The sequence below is a fragment of the Drosophila albomicans genome, chromosome 3 (assembly GCF_009650485.2).
Source record: "Drosophila albomicans strain 15112-1751.03 chromosome 3, ASM965048v2, whole genome shotgun sequence".
Taxonomy (NCBI): Eukaryota; Metazoa; Arthropoda; class Insecta; order Diptera; family Drosophilidae; genus Drosophila; species Drosophila albomicans.
The window spans coordinates 24796697-24812675 of record NC_047629.2 but is presented as its reverse complement, the minus strand read 5'-3'; the positions used below and the strand labels follow the sequence as shown (position 1 = coordinate 24812675).

At 41.5% G+C, this 15979-nt stretch overlaps 3 protein-coding genes across 5 annotated transcripts; 1 reads left to right on the top strand and 2 right to left on the bottom strand.

Moving 5' to 3' along the window:
- Positions 1–794: 794 nt before the first annotated feature.
- On the bottom strand, positions 795–8258 carry LOC117567068 (uncharacterized). The gene is made up of 7 exons (XM_034246811.2): positions 7969–8258; positions 5646–5969; positions 3595–5590; positions 2881–3285; positions 1361–2822; positions 1201–1294; positions 795–1135 (listed from the first exon to the last, which is right to left on the bottom strand). Exons 2-7 carry the CDS (start codon positions 5953–5955, stop codon positions 795–797), a joined length of 4608 nt encoding a protein of 1535 aa, XP_034102702.1. The 5' UTR covers positions 5956–5969; positions 7969–8258.
- A 66-nt stretch (positions 8259–8324) lies between these two features.
- Positions 8325–11626, top strand: LOC117567070 (DNA polymerase eta). 2 transcript variants are annotated; one of them, XM_034246812.2, is made up of 3 exons: positions 8325–9003; positions 9066–9562; positions 9620–11626. In XM_034246812.2, the coding sequence occupies exons 1-3, from the start codon at positions 8569–8571 to the stop codon at positions 11280–11282; spliced, it is 2595 nt and encodes an 864-aa protein (XP_034102703.1). In that variant the 5' UTR covers positions 8325–8568; the 3' UTR covers positions 11283–11626. The 2 variants fall into 2 exon arrangements, with proteins under 2 accessions (XP_034102703.1, XP_051859593.1); XM_052003633.1 differs by having other exon boundaries at positions 8581–8884.
- Positions 11627–11824: 198 nt separating this feature from the next.
- On the bottom strand, positions 11825–15373 carry LOC117567071 (organic cation transporter protein). 2 transcript variants are annotated; one of them, XM_034246813.2, is made up of 5 exons: positions 14951–15373; positions 14641–14881; positions 13192–13295; positions 12179–13130; positions 11825–12121 (listed from the first exon to the last, which is right to left on the bottom strand). In XM_034246813.2, exons 1-5 carry the CDS (start codon positions 15202–15204, stop codon positions 11939–11941), a joined length of 1734 nt encoding a protein of 577 aa, XP_034102704.1. In that variant the 5' UTR covers positions 15205–15373; the 3' UTR covers positions 11825–11938. The 2 variants fall into 2 exon arrangements, with proteins under 2 accessions (XP_034102704.1, XP_034102705.1); XM_034246814.2 differs by having other exon boundaries at positions 14641–14867; positions 14928–15008.
- Between the last annotated feature and the right edge of the window lie 606 nt (positions 15374–15979).

Below are 15979 nucleotides of genomic sequence, written 5' to 3'. Positions count from 1 at the left end.
AGTCCGTAACTGACTGAACGGTTTCAGTTTCGACTTAAGAACACTATGTTGAAGTTCCAAAAACTATTTACAAAACATTGCACAACGCCGCCATAAGTAAATCATTATTTTATTAATAACAGTCTGTGAAATTTGCTGGAACATTAAAAAACAAAACGCAATTATATACATTTCATATTCCTTTATTTTTAAAGTATATGCAAGAATTTAAAAATATCACTTAATGTTGGAGTGTATGTGTTTCGAGTGTAAAAGATAGAGAGATAGTTCAGTTAAGAATACAATATAGATAATATATGGTAATATTAATATTACTAAAGCTAAATGAGAACTTAGTTATGCATAAGTAAAGCATGTGTCATCTAGTAAAATACAGATATTAAATCTGCGATAAATTATTTGATGTGATCAGCACTTAACTGGTTTATATGGCGTGTCACTAATGAATACTGCATAAGAGTGCCTACTTCTAAGGTACAACCTACTTAAGATCGTAAATCTTCACTATAACAACTACTATATTTATATGTATATCGAAATGTTGCGTTTGTGTCAAACAAAATATCAATAAATAATGCTTAATTATAAAGGTTACAATAATAACTCAACTCACACAAATATATAAATACACATATACAGTGCGGTTTATAAAGTGATCTTAATACGTTCGCCCTCAATTCGCAAAATGCTTTCCGGTTTCAATATGTCTCTATGTCAATCTTGTCAAATTGCAATGTGATAATATTTTGTTTCAAGTAGTTAAAAAAAAACAGATCTGGCTAAACCCACATTACTCATAGATTATACATGGGATTACTGGTAGCATCAAACAGCTGAGTTCCTGTTGACTCGATCATCGAGCGCAATGCAATGCTGCGCTGTTTGGCAACAGCCTTTCTTAATGTAAGCTCAAACACATTATCCTCATCAATGTTATCCATCGGTAAGTGATCTCTGCTATCGGCTGCATGCTCAGGTGTCTTGAATACCAATTGCTCGTGCTCATACAGAACGCAAGTTTCCGCAAATTCCTTGGCAAAATATTGTGCTGTATTCCGATTCTGTATGACTTCGCTGGGGAAGCATTGCAGCAGCTCCTCAAAGCTAAGTTCCGTTACCAGATTATTGAGAATCTCTGTATAGTAGACATATATTTTAATTATATTATATTAAAAACAAAATTTGTATTATGTTACAAACCTGCAATATGTGTTTTCCAATTCGGCAAAGAATCCTGTTTGCTAAGTATCTTCCTTAATAGCGATTCCCAATGTTTTGGAGTGAAGCCACAGGACTGAAAGACAATATAAAAAAAATAAATGCTTGCTATACAAATTTCGTTACAATAGGATATGCTCACCTTGCCATACTGCCACAAATACGCCGGACAAAAGCTTAGCATATAATTGATGGCCAAGTTCTTTGGTAATATTATTACCAAGAAACTATCAATGCCAATTAAGTGCTGTGCTTTCTGTATAAATGCCAGAAACTCGGAGATGATCTCACGATGAACCTTGCTGGATGCCAACAGACTTTGAATCTTAAGAGTCAACGTCAGCAATTCATTGTGCCAGCCCGTAAAGCGCACTTCAAACTCGCCTTCATCCTTTTTGGGATAACTAAAGTCGCTTCGCTCAAAGGGTGGCAAACGATTCAAGTATTGCGGCCTTTCCAGAAGACAGGGAATTGGTCGAACATAGGCATTGATATGCCGCTCGAATTCCTCGCCCTCTGGCAGCTTATAATCAGGTATATATGGCACAAATACCAATTTGTTCGATAGTGGATCATTGACATTGCGTACACTTGGCTTGGTGCAATAATTCGGTGACAGGCCCACCATATATGCAATGCATTCCATGCGCAGATTGAGGAACTCTTCGCGACTACTTTGCTGCTCTACATCAGCGGACTGCAGATCCGTAATGAGATCACTCAGCGACTTCAAGCGTCCCATATACATGCGGAATAGTATCTTAAGACCTTTGAGATTAGTTGCAGCCATGTCATCATCCGGTTGCGGTTGTGATAGTGATGCGTTTGAGCTACGCTTTTGATAGGGCGATGATCCGCCTTGTTGATCCTGCAACTGATCGTACACAATTCGCTGCTGTCGTCCACTAATGGATCGCTCATCGGGCGCCGAACTGGCACACGAACTAGACAGTGATTGAACATCCGCTTCGCTGTGTATCGAAGGAGCTCGCGAACTGCTGCATTCGTCATCGTAATCATCATCTAGCTGTGGCGGCGTTTGCGAACGCACCTCATGCGGCTGCAGCGATGAGCTCACATCGTAGAGATCATAGTAATAGACTTGCAAGATGCTGACAAACACCTTTTGCGAGGTCTGATAACCCTTCTGTCCAATATGCGAGGCAATGTAGTTGAGGAACAGTTGCAGCACCACGTCCAACGTTATGCTGTGCTCAATGCACAACGCATGAATGAAGGCGTCACTTATGGCCTCAATCAATGCAGGCTGCTCGTTGGCCAACAGAATAGTTTCGCAGAAATCCGAAAAAGAAACAATGGCACTAGGTGTTGGTGTTGCAGCGCCTCCGCCTGAAGATTTACCCTTTGCTGGTGCGGCTCCACGGCGCGAGCGCTTGCGAGTTGTTAACTGTGTTGGATTCTGCTGCTCCACTTGCTGGCGTCGTTGATAGAGCACAGTGCTGTCATCGAAGAGCACGTTCTTATTCCTAATCAATGCTGTGGCCAAGCTGCGACGCGTTGACCTGGTGATTGTCTCCTGGGCCAGCAGGTAATTGGACATGCGACAAGCTGTCACTGCCAAAAGCAAATTCTCATCAGGTGTTCTGTAAAAAGAAATGAGTTTGATTCGAAGTTTAACTGACTTATCCAATTACAACTTACAGCGTATCCAAGTACTTTAGATAGTTGATCAATTCACCGCTCATGGCATCCGCCACAACTGGTGAACCAAGCATTATGTGGGGTATATCTGCAGGTGCATGCTTAATAAACATGTTGAGGAACTCCAATGAAAGTGGAACCTGCTTGTAGCCTTGTTGAATGACACGAGCGGGTGTAAAGTATGGCGGCACGGTTTGATGCAAAAACGAAGATTTGCGACGGTCTGTACCGAGTCCAAGCAGAAATAGTTTAACTGTGTAAATGAGACCAACTAGCTGCGAAGTCTCCACATCCGTCTTGTTGTCCTCGAATTGCGTAATATAGTTGTTGAAAATTTCCACCAACTGCAGCTGACACATTTTATAGAAACCGGTGGCTTGCAGATAAACCTCCTGCTTATTGGAGCTGTAAGGGTACAAAATAAAAACATTTTTAAATCAAGGTCCGTAAAGTAAGGTATTTTGATAGTAGCTTAGATCAATTTTAAACTCAAATTAAATATAAAACTCCATTACAATTTCATAACAATAAAAGGTTTTAGGCAATTTAAGTTGTCATAAAGCAGTTTTAAGTTTTAGGAATTTGGAAATTAAGAATTATTTTTAAAGTTTTTCGATTAAAACATTTAGATTGTTAACGTGAATCATATAAAATATATCCTAGATTAACTATTAACTTAATTGTTTTTAAAGCCTTTAACGACATAATCCTTACCGTATAGAAAAGTCAGCTAGCTTCCTGCAATTGGCGACAAACATCTTGCGCAGCTCCTGCTCCCGCTCCGGACTTAGACGCTCGCCTTGCAGTGTAAGACTCAGCCGCAACATAACGTGAGCCTCCTCCATAAGATCAAAGAAATTCGAGTGACTCGCACTGCGATACGATTCGGCAATACCCTCGAGATCCTCAATAATGTGCTCCACCTTCGGCACCTCCAGACTGTACAGTGTCCATTCGTTGATCACCGAAGATTGGGCAGCTGTGCTACTGCTTCTCAGCAAACTGCTGTGCTTGGCCTTTGCTTCAGCTAGAAATCTGGCGGCAATGTTGCGCTTCACCTGCACTACAGCCACGTCGCCAGTGCTGCGCCGCTTGTGCAGCTCAAGCGCGGCATTTGTGATTAGCACCAGCTGCTCTCGATTGACACAGACAAACTGCACATGCATAAAGGCGGCCAGTCCAATAACTGCAATTGCTGAGCTAACATCTGGCGAAGATTCCTCTGGGAACAGGCCACCAATGCTCGGGTACTCGAAGCGATTGTGGAACAGCTTATGGCCAATGCGAGAAGTGTGCGTTTCCACAGACTCCGAGGTAACCGCATAGACAACATAATCATTGAGATGCACTTGCAACACGGGCGCTGTAAAGCTATAGCTGGCCACAGGCTTCTCGTTCTCACTGTACCACTTGCCCTGGGCACAGAACTGATACAAATAGCCATCCACGCTGCTGGCCACGAGCAGCGCATGTCCAATGCATCGCTGATGCTGCGAGGACTTCAATGTGCGACGATTGACGTGCTTGAATGTGGTCACTGCACTGGGCACCTGCTGATTACCCATGTCGTACTCGTCGTCCTCCTCCATTTGCTGTTCGCTGCTACGCTGGTAAATCGCCTTCAAATCCATACAACGCAATATGTCCAAGACCCGGGACTGCGGTTCAGAGGACTTCATGCAGATTTGCAGCAACTTTCGCACATCATACTGCACCGAAGCATCCTCTAAAGCGTTGCTTCCTCCGGCTGCAATGCCGCGCACATTCATGGCCTTTGCCTCGTTGATCAGCTTGATTTTAATATCCGCTGCACGTTGCGGAGCTATGGTTATCTCTTGCGCATTGTCTTCCTGACCGCCACCGCGACCGCCGCCGTTCTCACACTGGTCCCACTGCGAACGCAACTCCGGCTCAAATTCACGCCCGTATGCAGTATTCACTAGTCGTGCCACATTGAAATCCAATGGCGTGCGTCCAGCCAAACCAGTTCCATTGATCAGTGCAGGTTTGGCGCTGCTTGACGATTGCAGCGAGTCACTCTCACAGCTATGCTGGCTGTGCGTGCTGCTGACAGCCGCTGCACTCGCCTTGCTACCCAAGCTGAGTGACTCGGACAGTGGCTCATCGCCAGCATAATCGTTGTCCAGGCAGCTTAAATCATGCGCCGTTGCTGCTGCTGCTTTGCTAGTTAATGCATCCACAACTTTGAAAGCTACACAATAGCGATGACTTAGACAGGCGATCACATTCTCGGCTAGACACAGACGTAATGGCACAAAGTTCAGTTGCACAAAGAACTTGAAGGGTAGGAAATCGATGAAGGAAAATCGCGGCTGTGTATTCTCATGCACACACTGTGTATATTCGTACAGATAGATACGATCCCTGCTGCTCACGATGATATTGCCCGAGGTTTGACAGCATTGCACCAACTCTGGTGGACTGCGCAGCGGCAGCTCAATCACATCAATGCTCTCCACCAGCGGCGTCTTGGGTGTTGTCATCGAGGCAATGCGTATGGTGATGGGCAACTCATTCAGCTTGGCATCGGGAAACTTCCAAAAGTTCGCATAGATGCGTACAAACATTTTGGTGTCATCCTCGGAGCAAACTGTGTTGCTGTTGCTGCTCGATGTGCAGCTAATGCTGGTGCTGTTCGAGTGCACTGGACTGCCAGCCTGCTCCTTTTCCAGGGTAAGCAAGTATTTGCCTGGAACAAAGAAAATATATTAATATAAGCAAGGAGGCGGTGGGATTCAACTTACCCGCTTCACAGTAGATGAGCTGTACCACCTCGCCAACTGTGGCCAGCGTATATCTGGCTGGCATGCGTTCATCTACGGCTGGCGGCGGAGAAGCTGTCGCATCTCTTGTAGATGTATCCTCCTGCGGTACATAATCCTGCTGTTCAGATAAATGCAACTGCTTGCCAGCAATGTCATAGATCTCGATGAATTGCTCGGCGCTGCTTATGGCGATGCGATTGTTGCCAATTAAGGTGGCTGCCAGGATGTCGCCATTGAGTGCATAAGTCTGCTGCTTCGCAAAATTGTATGCCTGCAATATCTTCACCATGGCCAAGTCGTTCACTGCAAACAAATCGCGTAAAAAGAACAATAGTCATAAAAATCGGTTGACAACAATGCGAATGTGAATGTGCGATATAACGCCCCAGTGACTTCATCGACCGGCGTTCATCTGCGACTGTTTCGACTGTGTGACTAGCTGCTAGCTTCTGAATACCTCCCAAAAATGCGACAACGATGACGACCGTCTGAGTGCTGACGAGTACTCAGACTGAGAACGAGACTGAGACTGAGTGGGTTGCTTCTGCTCGGTCAAGTGGCAATGGTTGTGACTCTGACTCTGTTGCTGTTGCTCTTGCTGTTCTCGTTGGCATGAACCATTAGCATAATTGTGTTTTTTTTTAATGTTGTAGAGTTTGGGATATGCGGCCAGTAATTCTAGTAGCACAAGTAGAGAGGGAGGGTTTGTCATCTTAAATTACCACCATTTAATTGAAATGAATTTTAATAACTCATTCTGCATTAATATGCGGGTCACAGAAGCTAATCAAATACGGAAATACACCCACACACACACGCATTATCACTTATTGTAAAGAGGGGTATTCAATATTACGACTCTATCAAAATTAATGACGTCATTAAATTCTAAAAATAAAAATGTGTGCAAAATATAATTACAAAAATACTCCATTTCTGTAATTTTCATTATTAATAAATAACTAATAAGTATTTTAAACTAAATTCTTTTAATTATGAAAAAGTATTAAATATTTGAATTTCTATAAAATTTTTTGATTTTTTTATTAAAATTTTCAATATTTGTTAAATTTGTTTAATCATATTTTCAAATTTTTATTATAACATGTAAATTATATTTTATAATTGGTTACATTCTAAGATTTTAATTTTTAATTTGTATTGTATACAATTTATTTTAAGTGCAAAAAAAATTATTTAAAAATAAAAAATAAAGAATAGAATACTTGGAATTTTAAATTTCGATAATACAGAATTATGCTAATAAATATTTAACTAGCAATAAAAATAGGTAAATTACAAAAGGAAATTCTTATATTAACTATTGCCAAAAGTGCGTTAACGGTATTACGATTTACGATTTTATGAATTTGCTAAGTGAAGCTCGGAATATTTGTCATTCATTCTTAGTTTTAGCTGCCTATAAAAAACAGGTAATTATTTATTGTGAATGGGCGACTCGAATACAAATCGTTAAGTGATTTTTGATGGGCATGACATGATATATTAATACAGGTCAGTGCTGCACCTGCCACATCCGGTTGCCTTTAATCGTTTACCCAGCGAAATTAGGTCACAACAATATTCAAATACATATACAAAACACTCCCCCGCACATCACTCACATACATACACGCCTATTACACACCCCGCAACAGCAGGAGCTGTCACAGGATTTAGGCATGCAATAAATACATATACTATAGTCAAGTAGATGAATACCACTCGAGTTGAGTTGGGCTGGGCAGGGTCAACGTGAGTTTACCTAATTAAGCCATAAATTGTCACACACACATAAAACACTGGATGGAATCAAGAGTGTCAAAGGAATGTAACCTTCGCAGTATACTATATATTTCGACGCACCCACAACTTAAAGCCCCCCTCTCAACCGGCAAAATACCAAACCGGAAATAGATCAAAGCAAGACACGAAATATTCTATTTTTGACCAGTCGCCACTAAAGGTCTTGGGTCAAACGCAAATCGATAATTGTTCTGATAATAAATACGAATGCGTGCATTAACCCAAAATGAACATATCTGTATACACACACACACATACACTCTCACCCACACTCTTGCAATATTCAGATTTGTGTGTGTTGGGTGTGTGTTGCAGTATTTGGCAAGCGGCATTCGTAAAAATCAATAGTTAAGCTGTTGCCAAAACTTTATATAATATGCCGCAAGTTGAACATATTAAACAAAATTGCAGTTTATGAAGCTATTTACACTAATGCTGCATTAAAATTCTTAATTGTTTGTCACTTTGGCTTTAATTATTCAAACATTTTTCGTACAATTAGTATTCCAGCGGAATTAGCAATGTTGTCGGTTTCCAGTTTTATTGCGTTTAGTTTATATTCGTTGTCGACATTTTGGAAAATTCTTAGTCACTCATTTTTCACAAAGAAAATTCAATGATGTTGCTTGGAAAACACACTAATTAGACTAAATCTGCATGTTTACATTCTTTTTCAATGCCAACGTTGCCACGGTGTTAATGAAGTTGCTTGACCACAAAACAGCTGGTTCCATTAGAAGTCTGGCAGCACCAGTTGATTCTGTTGATGCCAGGCAGATGACATGTAAGTTCACTTGAATTATTTTGTACTGCTGCTTTTCCGATAACTTATTGCGCATATGTTTGGATGTCGTCCTTATATTGCTTATCTACTTTAAATTATTATGCCCGCCTTAATATTTAAATGTGAAGATTGCCGCTTCGTCAGTCGCGCTTGTAACATGCAGCTTCACAACACTGGCACCCACAGAACTCTATAGTTGTCCTTCTCGCGGCTATGCTCAGCTGTTGCCGGCGCTTGTTGGTTGCGAAATTAAACGCGCAATTTCAACAACATGGTTTAAATGCAAGAAAATGTAAACAAAATTGTTAAATCATGAGTAGCTCAACACGTGCCTTTGTTGGCATGCAAAACAAATACGATCGCGTCGTCCTCCTGGTGGATATGGATTGTTTCTTCTGCCAAGTCGAGGTAAAACAACAACCCGAATACCAAGGTAAACCTTTAGCTGTCGTTCAATACAATGCCTGGCGTGGAGGCGGCATCATTGCCGTTAACTATGCTGCTCGCGCCAAAGGTGTTACGCGACATATGCGAGGCGATGAGGCCAAGGCACTATGTCACGATATCATCCTCTGCCGGGTGCCGAATATCCGTGAGAAGGCCGATACAAGCAAATACCGTGATGCGGGTAAGGAAGTGGCCAATGTCCTGCAACGTTTCACTCAGCTGCTGGAACGCGCTTCGGTGGATGAAGCTTATTTAGACATCACTGAAACCGTTAACCAGCGTGTGGAGCAGCTGCAGACGGTGAGACGCTACTTCAGGCTAATCAGTTTCTGTTTATTCTAAGTCCCCTCTTTGGATTGCAGGGAGCCTTTGCACTGCAGCCACAGGAACTGGTCAATTGTCACGCCGTTGGCTATGATAACATCGGAGAGTATGTGAATAAGATCACTAATCGATTTGCCAATCCCTATATGGATGATGAGCGCTTTATGCTCTCCTACGATCCCAATGATTTGCCTGCCGTGCGGCAAAGCGATCTGCGTCTCTTGATTGGCGCTTGTATTGCTGGTGAAGTGCGTGCTGCAGTCAAAGCGGAGACTGGCTACGAATGCTCCGCTGGCATTGCACACAATAAAATTCTTGCGAAACTGGCGGCTGGAATGAATAAACCCAATAAGCAGACCATTCTACCACTGGCAGAGATTCCTGCGCTGTTTGACCAGCTGCCCGTAGGAAAAATTAAGGGCATGGGTGGCAAATTTGGCGAGACAGTTTGCGAGACGCTGGGTGTTAAGTTTCTCGGCCAGGTGCTCAAGTACAGCGAATCGGAACTGCAACGCAAGTTGGATGATAAGAGCGGGCAAGTAAAGATCAGCATTGAATATGAGCTTTATTTCATTAACACATTCAACTACAGCACATGGTTACACAACATTGCGCGAGGCATTGATTTGGAAGCCGTCACACCACGTTTCTACTCCAAAAGTATCGGATGCTGCAAAAAGTTTCCTGGTCGCAACAACATCACGGGTCTCAAGACCTTGCAGCATTGGCTAAGCGAACTGGCAAGCGAGATCAATGATCGATTGGAGAAGGATTTCATTGAAAACAATCGCAAGGCGAAGCAAATGGTTGTGCAGTATGTGCAGGACATTGATGGCAACGAAGTGGCTAGCTCTCGTTCCACAGCCATTACGCAGAGCGATCAGGAGACGCTGACTAAACAAGCCTTGGAGCTGATAAAAGCCAATACAAAGACATTTCTTCGCGTTGGGAGTGAATCCGCCCTCAACAATGCTATTAAATTCTTGGGCATCAGCGTGGGGAAATTTGAAAGCGCATCAAATGCACAGAATAGTCTACAAACAATGTTCGCCAATCAGGCAGCCAAGAAGCGTCGCATCAGCGTGGAGGACGGTGTAGAAAAAGTGATTGAAAAAGTGATCGTGGAGCAGAAACCTAAGCAAACTGATGAGGCTAAAATGAAGGGATTTTTTGCGAACTATTTGCAATCAAAGAAAAGCGAAACAAAAATTGTTAATGAAGCCGAAGGAGAAGCTAAAGAATCGGAATCGAATGGTGTTGACCCAGAGCCACAAATAAGTACAGCAGAAGTCGAGGATGTTGCTCCACAAAAGAAAAGCTTCTTTGAACAATACAAGCGTAAACTTATTGAAGTCTCTGTTCCAAAAGAAGCAACAGAAGAGAAAGCTGCTCCAATTTCCACACCACCTGAATTTAAGGGGAGTTTCTTTGCCAAATATTTGCAGCAGCGCAAAGAGGAAAAGAAATCAACGGAGCAATTGAATAAGTCATCTGAGGATGATGACTCGGCTGATATGCAAGGATTGGCAGCCGAGCTAGACGAGATCGAATCAAGTGCTCAAGAGCAACCAGAGTCTGAGAAGCAGCCCTCAACATCGAAACGTAAATTCGAACAGGTTAATTCCAGCGATTCAGTACCAAACAGCGACTACAAGAGCAGCTATGCCGAATTTGCAATGCCAGAGATACGCGGCGATCTAATCAAGATGATAAAATGCGATGAGTGTGATGCTCAAATACCCGACGATATCAAAGCATTGCAAACGCATCGTGATCATCACTTTGCCCAACAGTTGAGCCGTCAGCTGCGCGTCGAACAGCGTGAAGAAATGCAACGAAGTCGACTTGAAACCACAACTACAGCGTCTCCATCACCTACAGCAAAGGCAGCGCCATCTAAGAAATCAAAGAAAAGTGCCGGAACAACAGCGGCAACAACTACAGTAAAGCCTGTCAATAGTATAACGAAATTTTTAACCGCCAAACAACCCGAACCTCCTGCGAGTTCCAGTGGAGTGCAAATGGAACTCTGCTCAGAGTGCAAGGCATACATTAAAAGTGTGGATATGCCAGAGCATTTGGATTATCATATTGCTAAGAAATTACAGCGTGAACTCAACCAGTTGGAGGTGCGTACCATAACTACCTCGAGCAACAAAAAAATATCTCCAGCTGCCAAGAAACAGATGAGTAGCACCCTCAATTCCACACCAGGTAACAAATCCATTACACAATTCTTTTCCCAGAGCAATTGAAGCAGAGAACTTCAATGAGTTTCGTGTAAAATGCAATTTGTTAATTGTCACGTAGATTTTTTTTATGTTTGTTCTACATGTCCAGTGCCTTCATTAATATTAGTACAGTTTAGTATTATTAAACATTATTACACGAGAAAATCATTTTTTTTTTACAAGTGCCATCAACTTATTATATTAGACCTATAAACAAAGCTACAGCGTTGAATATGGAACTATGTATATCGTTCCTGAAATGTTCCTCTGAAATTCTAAAATGTCGTTCGTGCTTTATTTTAGCTTACAAAAGTTATCATGAAATATTATTGTAGTCTCAATATTTGGATTACTACCTTTCCTAAATTTGCAAACGTTGAAATAATGTAACCTTTATAATTTCAAAAGAACATTCCTATTTAAAAAGTAACTAATTTCTAAATAGTATTTAGAAATCAGTTCTGATAAATGTTAAACATCCTTATACAAAAGATTGTGAATGTGCTATAAAAATATCGTATAATTTAAGATTGTATTTGAGGAAATCAATAATAAAAGAAAACTTGGATTTACGTTTATATTTAAAATAGAGTATATTTCATAATATACAATGGATATGTCTTTCAATTGTCTTGTTTTTGAGCTTAATACTAAAATCGCTATATTTATAATCGGTACTTCTATGCAGATAAGTTGAGTTCTTTGCCCTGCGATGGCTTCTTCTTGACTCCAATGGCATCCGCTTCCTTTAACGTTGTGGGCAACACAAGATTTGTTGTCTCGGGGAAGAAGAGAGTTAGCAACCCGCTGAAGATGGCAGCGCAGGCAAACAGAATGGCGGGAGCATTCGAATAATACTTGGCCTACATCGAAATGAAGGTATAAGTATGACTATCAAGATGGATGTGGCTTAAACTTACCAGCAGGGGAGTCTGTGGTGCAAGCATTGAACCAAATCTTCCCATCATCGAGCAGAAGCTGAGCAGACTATTTCTGAGATTGGTCGGAAAGATCTCCGAGGCAAAGAAGTAGAGAACCTGAAAACTGGCCGTGATGGTCAGCTTGCCAATCAAGAAGAGCACAAGCTGCCAGACATTCTCATCTCCGGCAACAAATATGGTGCCAATGCAGCAGATGCCACTGAGAAGCATTAAACCGCACAAAGAGTAACGTCTGCCAAAGCGATCCATGATTAGCAGAGGCAAAAAGAAGCCAGGAATCTCGACGAGCGCTATGAATGCGAAATTATTGTACTTGTCGCCATCCAGCAGCACCACATTCAAGCTGAGTCCATAGTAGACAAGCACATGAACGATCCAGCACAAGGAGCAGTTGGCAATGCGCCATTTGAAGTTTTTGAATGCCTCGCGAATGGGGAACTTACTCTCCTCGGACTGTTGCAGTTTCTCCTGATTGGCTATAACCAATTTGTCCAGCACACTCTCCGACAACTTGCGCTTATTCACCGTGGCAGCTTTGCGGAGAATATTCTTGGCACGCTCCTCCTTGCCCACGCTCAACAGCCAGCGCACGCTCTCGGGCAGAATCCAAAAGTAGGCGACCAATATGAACGATGGTCCATAGGCGATTTGCAGCAGGCTTCGCCAATTGAGAAAGGTCTTGGCAAACATGGCCAAGGCCACTTCGCCCACTGCATAAAAGATTGTGATGACGCTGCAGGCCAGCACACGACGCTTGGGGCCCACTAGTTCAATGCCAATGACGAAGCACGTTGAGTAGAGCGTGCTGCTCGTCATGTTGTCGAGAAACTCAAAGATCAGGAACCAAACATAGCTGGGCGAGAAGGAGCGCACAATACCCAGAATGGCACCCAAAGTGCCACCCAATGCAATGGAGAAGCTGCGTCCATAGCTGCATTTACAAATGGAAGATATATTACTTGCACATTTAAATGGTGTGGGAAAAATGTTACCGATCAGCCACCAGACCTCCAAGGGGTATTCCAAAGAATTGTCCGAGATTGTTGATTGTGCCCACAAGTGATAGTTTCCATTCATCGTCGCAGTAAATACCAAACTATAAATAAAGATGAAGATGCCGAGTGGCGATTAAGATACCGCAACAATGGAAATCTATTCGTAAGTTTACTGGAAAAGTTTTTTGCATTAAATAAGTGTGACAATAGATTTATTCCGCTGCTCATTATTCACTTGAGTAGCCAGTTTGTCTGCGGCTTATGTGATTCGTTCTCGTTTGCATATCTAATCTAAAAAGTGTTCATGCAACTGCTACTCAAACCCGTACTTGGACTCGCATTTCGCAATTGCTGTTGCCCCTGAAAATTGTATGACTGCTCGTTGTCCAGACACCGCTCAGACTAGCCTCAGATGTGTGACGTAGACATCTTGTATCTGTTGGAACTAGATTGTATCTTGCGCTTATCAAGCACACTTGAGCAACAGCTGTTTATATTGAACAACATAAACAATTTTATCAACACAATTTCGCATACATATCTTATGCTTCTTCTTAGAGATGATATATAAAATGAATTCCATTGGGGAAGGTCAAGAATGGTCCTCAAATTTTATATAAGTCATTTTATCTGAAAGTCATGGGTATTAGATTTTTTATTTCTAGAGATGCAAATCTACATATTTTCAACTTTGTAGCCTAATAAGTTTTAATCAATTATAGCTGTAGGGTTAAAGGTTTATAGATTAATAGCATCTTTTGCTTATTTTTGAATACACATTTTTACTCATTTTTATTACAGCATTTTTACTCGTGTTTTAAAATTATTTATATCAAAGGGTTCACTCAACTTTCGAAGGTCTACGAAGATCTGCTGGTTCAGCTGATTAACCAACATTACCTTATACTAAATGATAAAGGAGTTCCAATATTACTTCGTACTAATTAAGAAAATACTTGAGTTTAGTTAGGAAAAATCAATTAATTCATATCCATATCAAAATAATAAAGTGCTGGATTCCAACCTTAAAATGTTGAAAATAGGCTTCTGCACTTACGCTATAAAACTCTTATAGTTAATGAGTTAATGACTAGCAGCTGTCTGTTCAGTTCTTATCACAATTAGTTAATCGTCTAGGCCCCATTTGAGTATATACATAACTGACCAACGACGATCGTGGAAGATTAAATTTGAGTCATTGAACTCGTAAACACTTTGGATAAGCTTCGTTTACAAGTTTAACAAATTAATTTTAGACAGACTTTCTCGATCAGACTATTTTCTTTGTTACTGTAAAATCAGTTGGTCCAGTGGAATGTGCAGAAATCGGATGACTTATTGTCAAAGTCCATGTTTGTCAGAGTCTGGCATTTATTGGCTGATAAGTCTCGGAGCCCCCATAGTCTCGTTGACGTGGTTAATCGCGAAAGGAACTTTGATACTCACGTCATTGGAAATCGTAATTTCTTCGTTGTAGAAAACGAACTCATTGTTGGGACAACTCTCGATTTTCTGACTATTATAATTATCGAGTGTACAAATATCCTGCGATTGATTCCAGCTGGAAAGTTGAGCATTTTCATAGCGATTACATCTATCCATATCCTTGCCATTCTTTGGTATGCTATACTCTGTCCACGGCTCCTCATATCGGCTATCGGGTCCATCACACTCTGTAATATTACATCTGTTGATTCGAAGTTGTACTTAGGTTAGACGCCATCTGAACTCACGAACTGCCGGCAGCAATATTCACCTGTGCACCACAGTGCCAGCCGTGAAAACATACGTCACGGAGAACATGGCATGAAACATCATTGGCAAACAGATCAGCAGAAAGATGACCAGCTGAAAGCGTCCGAATTGTCCAATATGCTTCAGTATGGAATCGAGCGTAATTTCATCAGGATCAGCTTTGGTATTCAACGAAGGATTTTGTATATCGATCGTGGGTGTTGTTGTTGTTGTGGCTGGTGTTGCCGGCGGTGGTGCTTCGGTGCTGCTGCCCATGGCTCTCAATTGTTTATGTGAAATGTGCGTAGAGTTGCGTACATTTATTGAGTTTATTTATATGCGCACGTTTTTATTTGACTTTTGCCAAAGTTTATTTTTAAATGCGCACAATTTTGACGTTGTTCACGGCACGGAAACGCGAGACACACTGCGAGCGTGATCCACAGCCCCACAACGATCAGCCCCCAATGCGGCGAGATTGTGCTCGTTGTTGTGGTTGTTGTGCTCTCCGGCCAATTGCAAATTGGCCTCTCATTAGGCCCTGTCCTGTCGCAATACACACACACAGAAAATCTATGTAGTATTAGGTGCTCTCCATAGTGGTGATAAGATTACTCAATCTAATAGTTGATGTTGTGCTTTAGTTGAAGCCTCTACAGCTGCGATTATGATCGTGTCCCCTGCTGAAGATAATCAATCTATAATATTTGGTTTTTATTTGCACACACAAATGTGTCGGCATTCTATTGGTAAATGGTTGTTGGTGTTGGCATTGTTAGTGAAAGTTATTGTTATTGTCGTGCCTTTCAATCAAAGTCCACTGAGGCGAACAACAAATTCGATTAGCTTTCGGAATTTCACAGTTTCGATAATGAGAAGTGAATTATAAGTGAATAATTGGGGAGTACTTACTATAAACATAATTGTGTGTATTAACATTTTTCTTTTTTTGCTGTAGCATGAAAGAATTATAATACTTTTACGAAATATTATTTCCCAAAGATAAATGTTTGGACAGCTGCATAATGGCTTAAGTAAACAAGAGAATTTT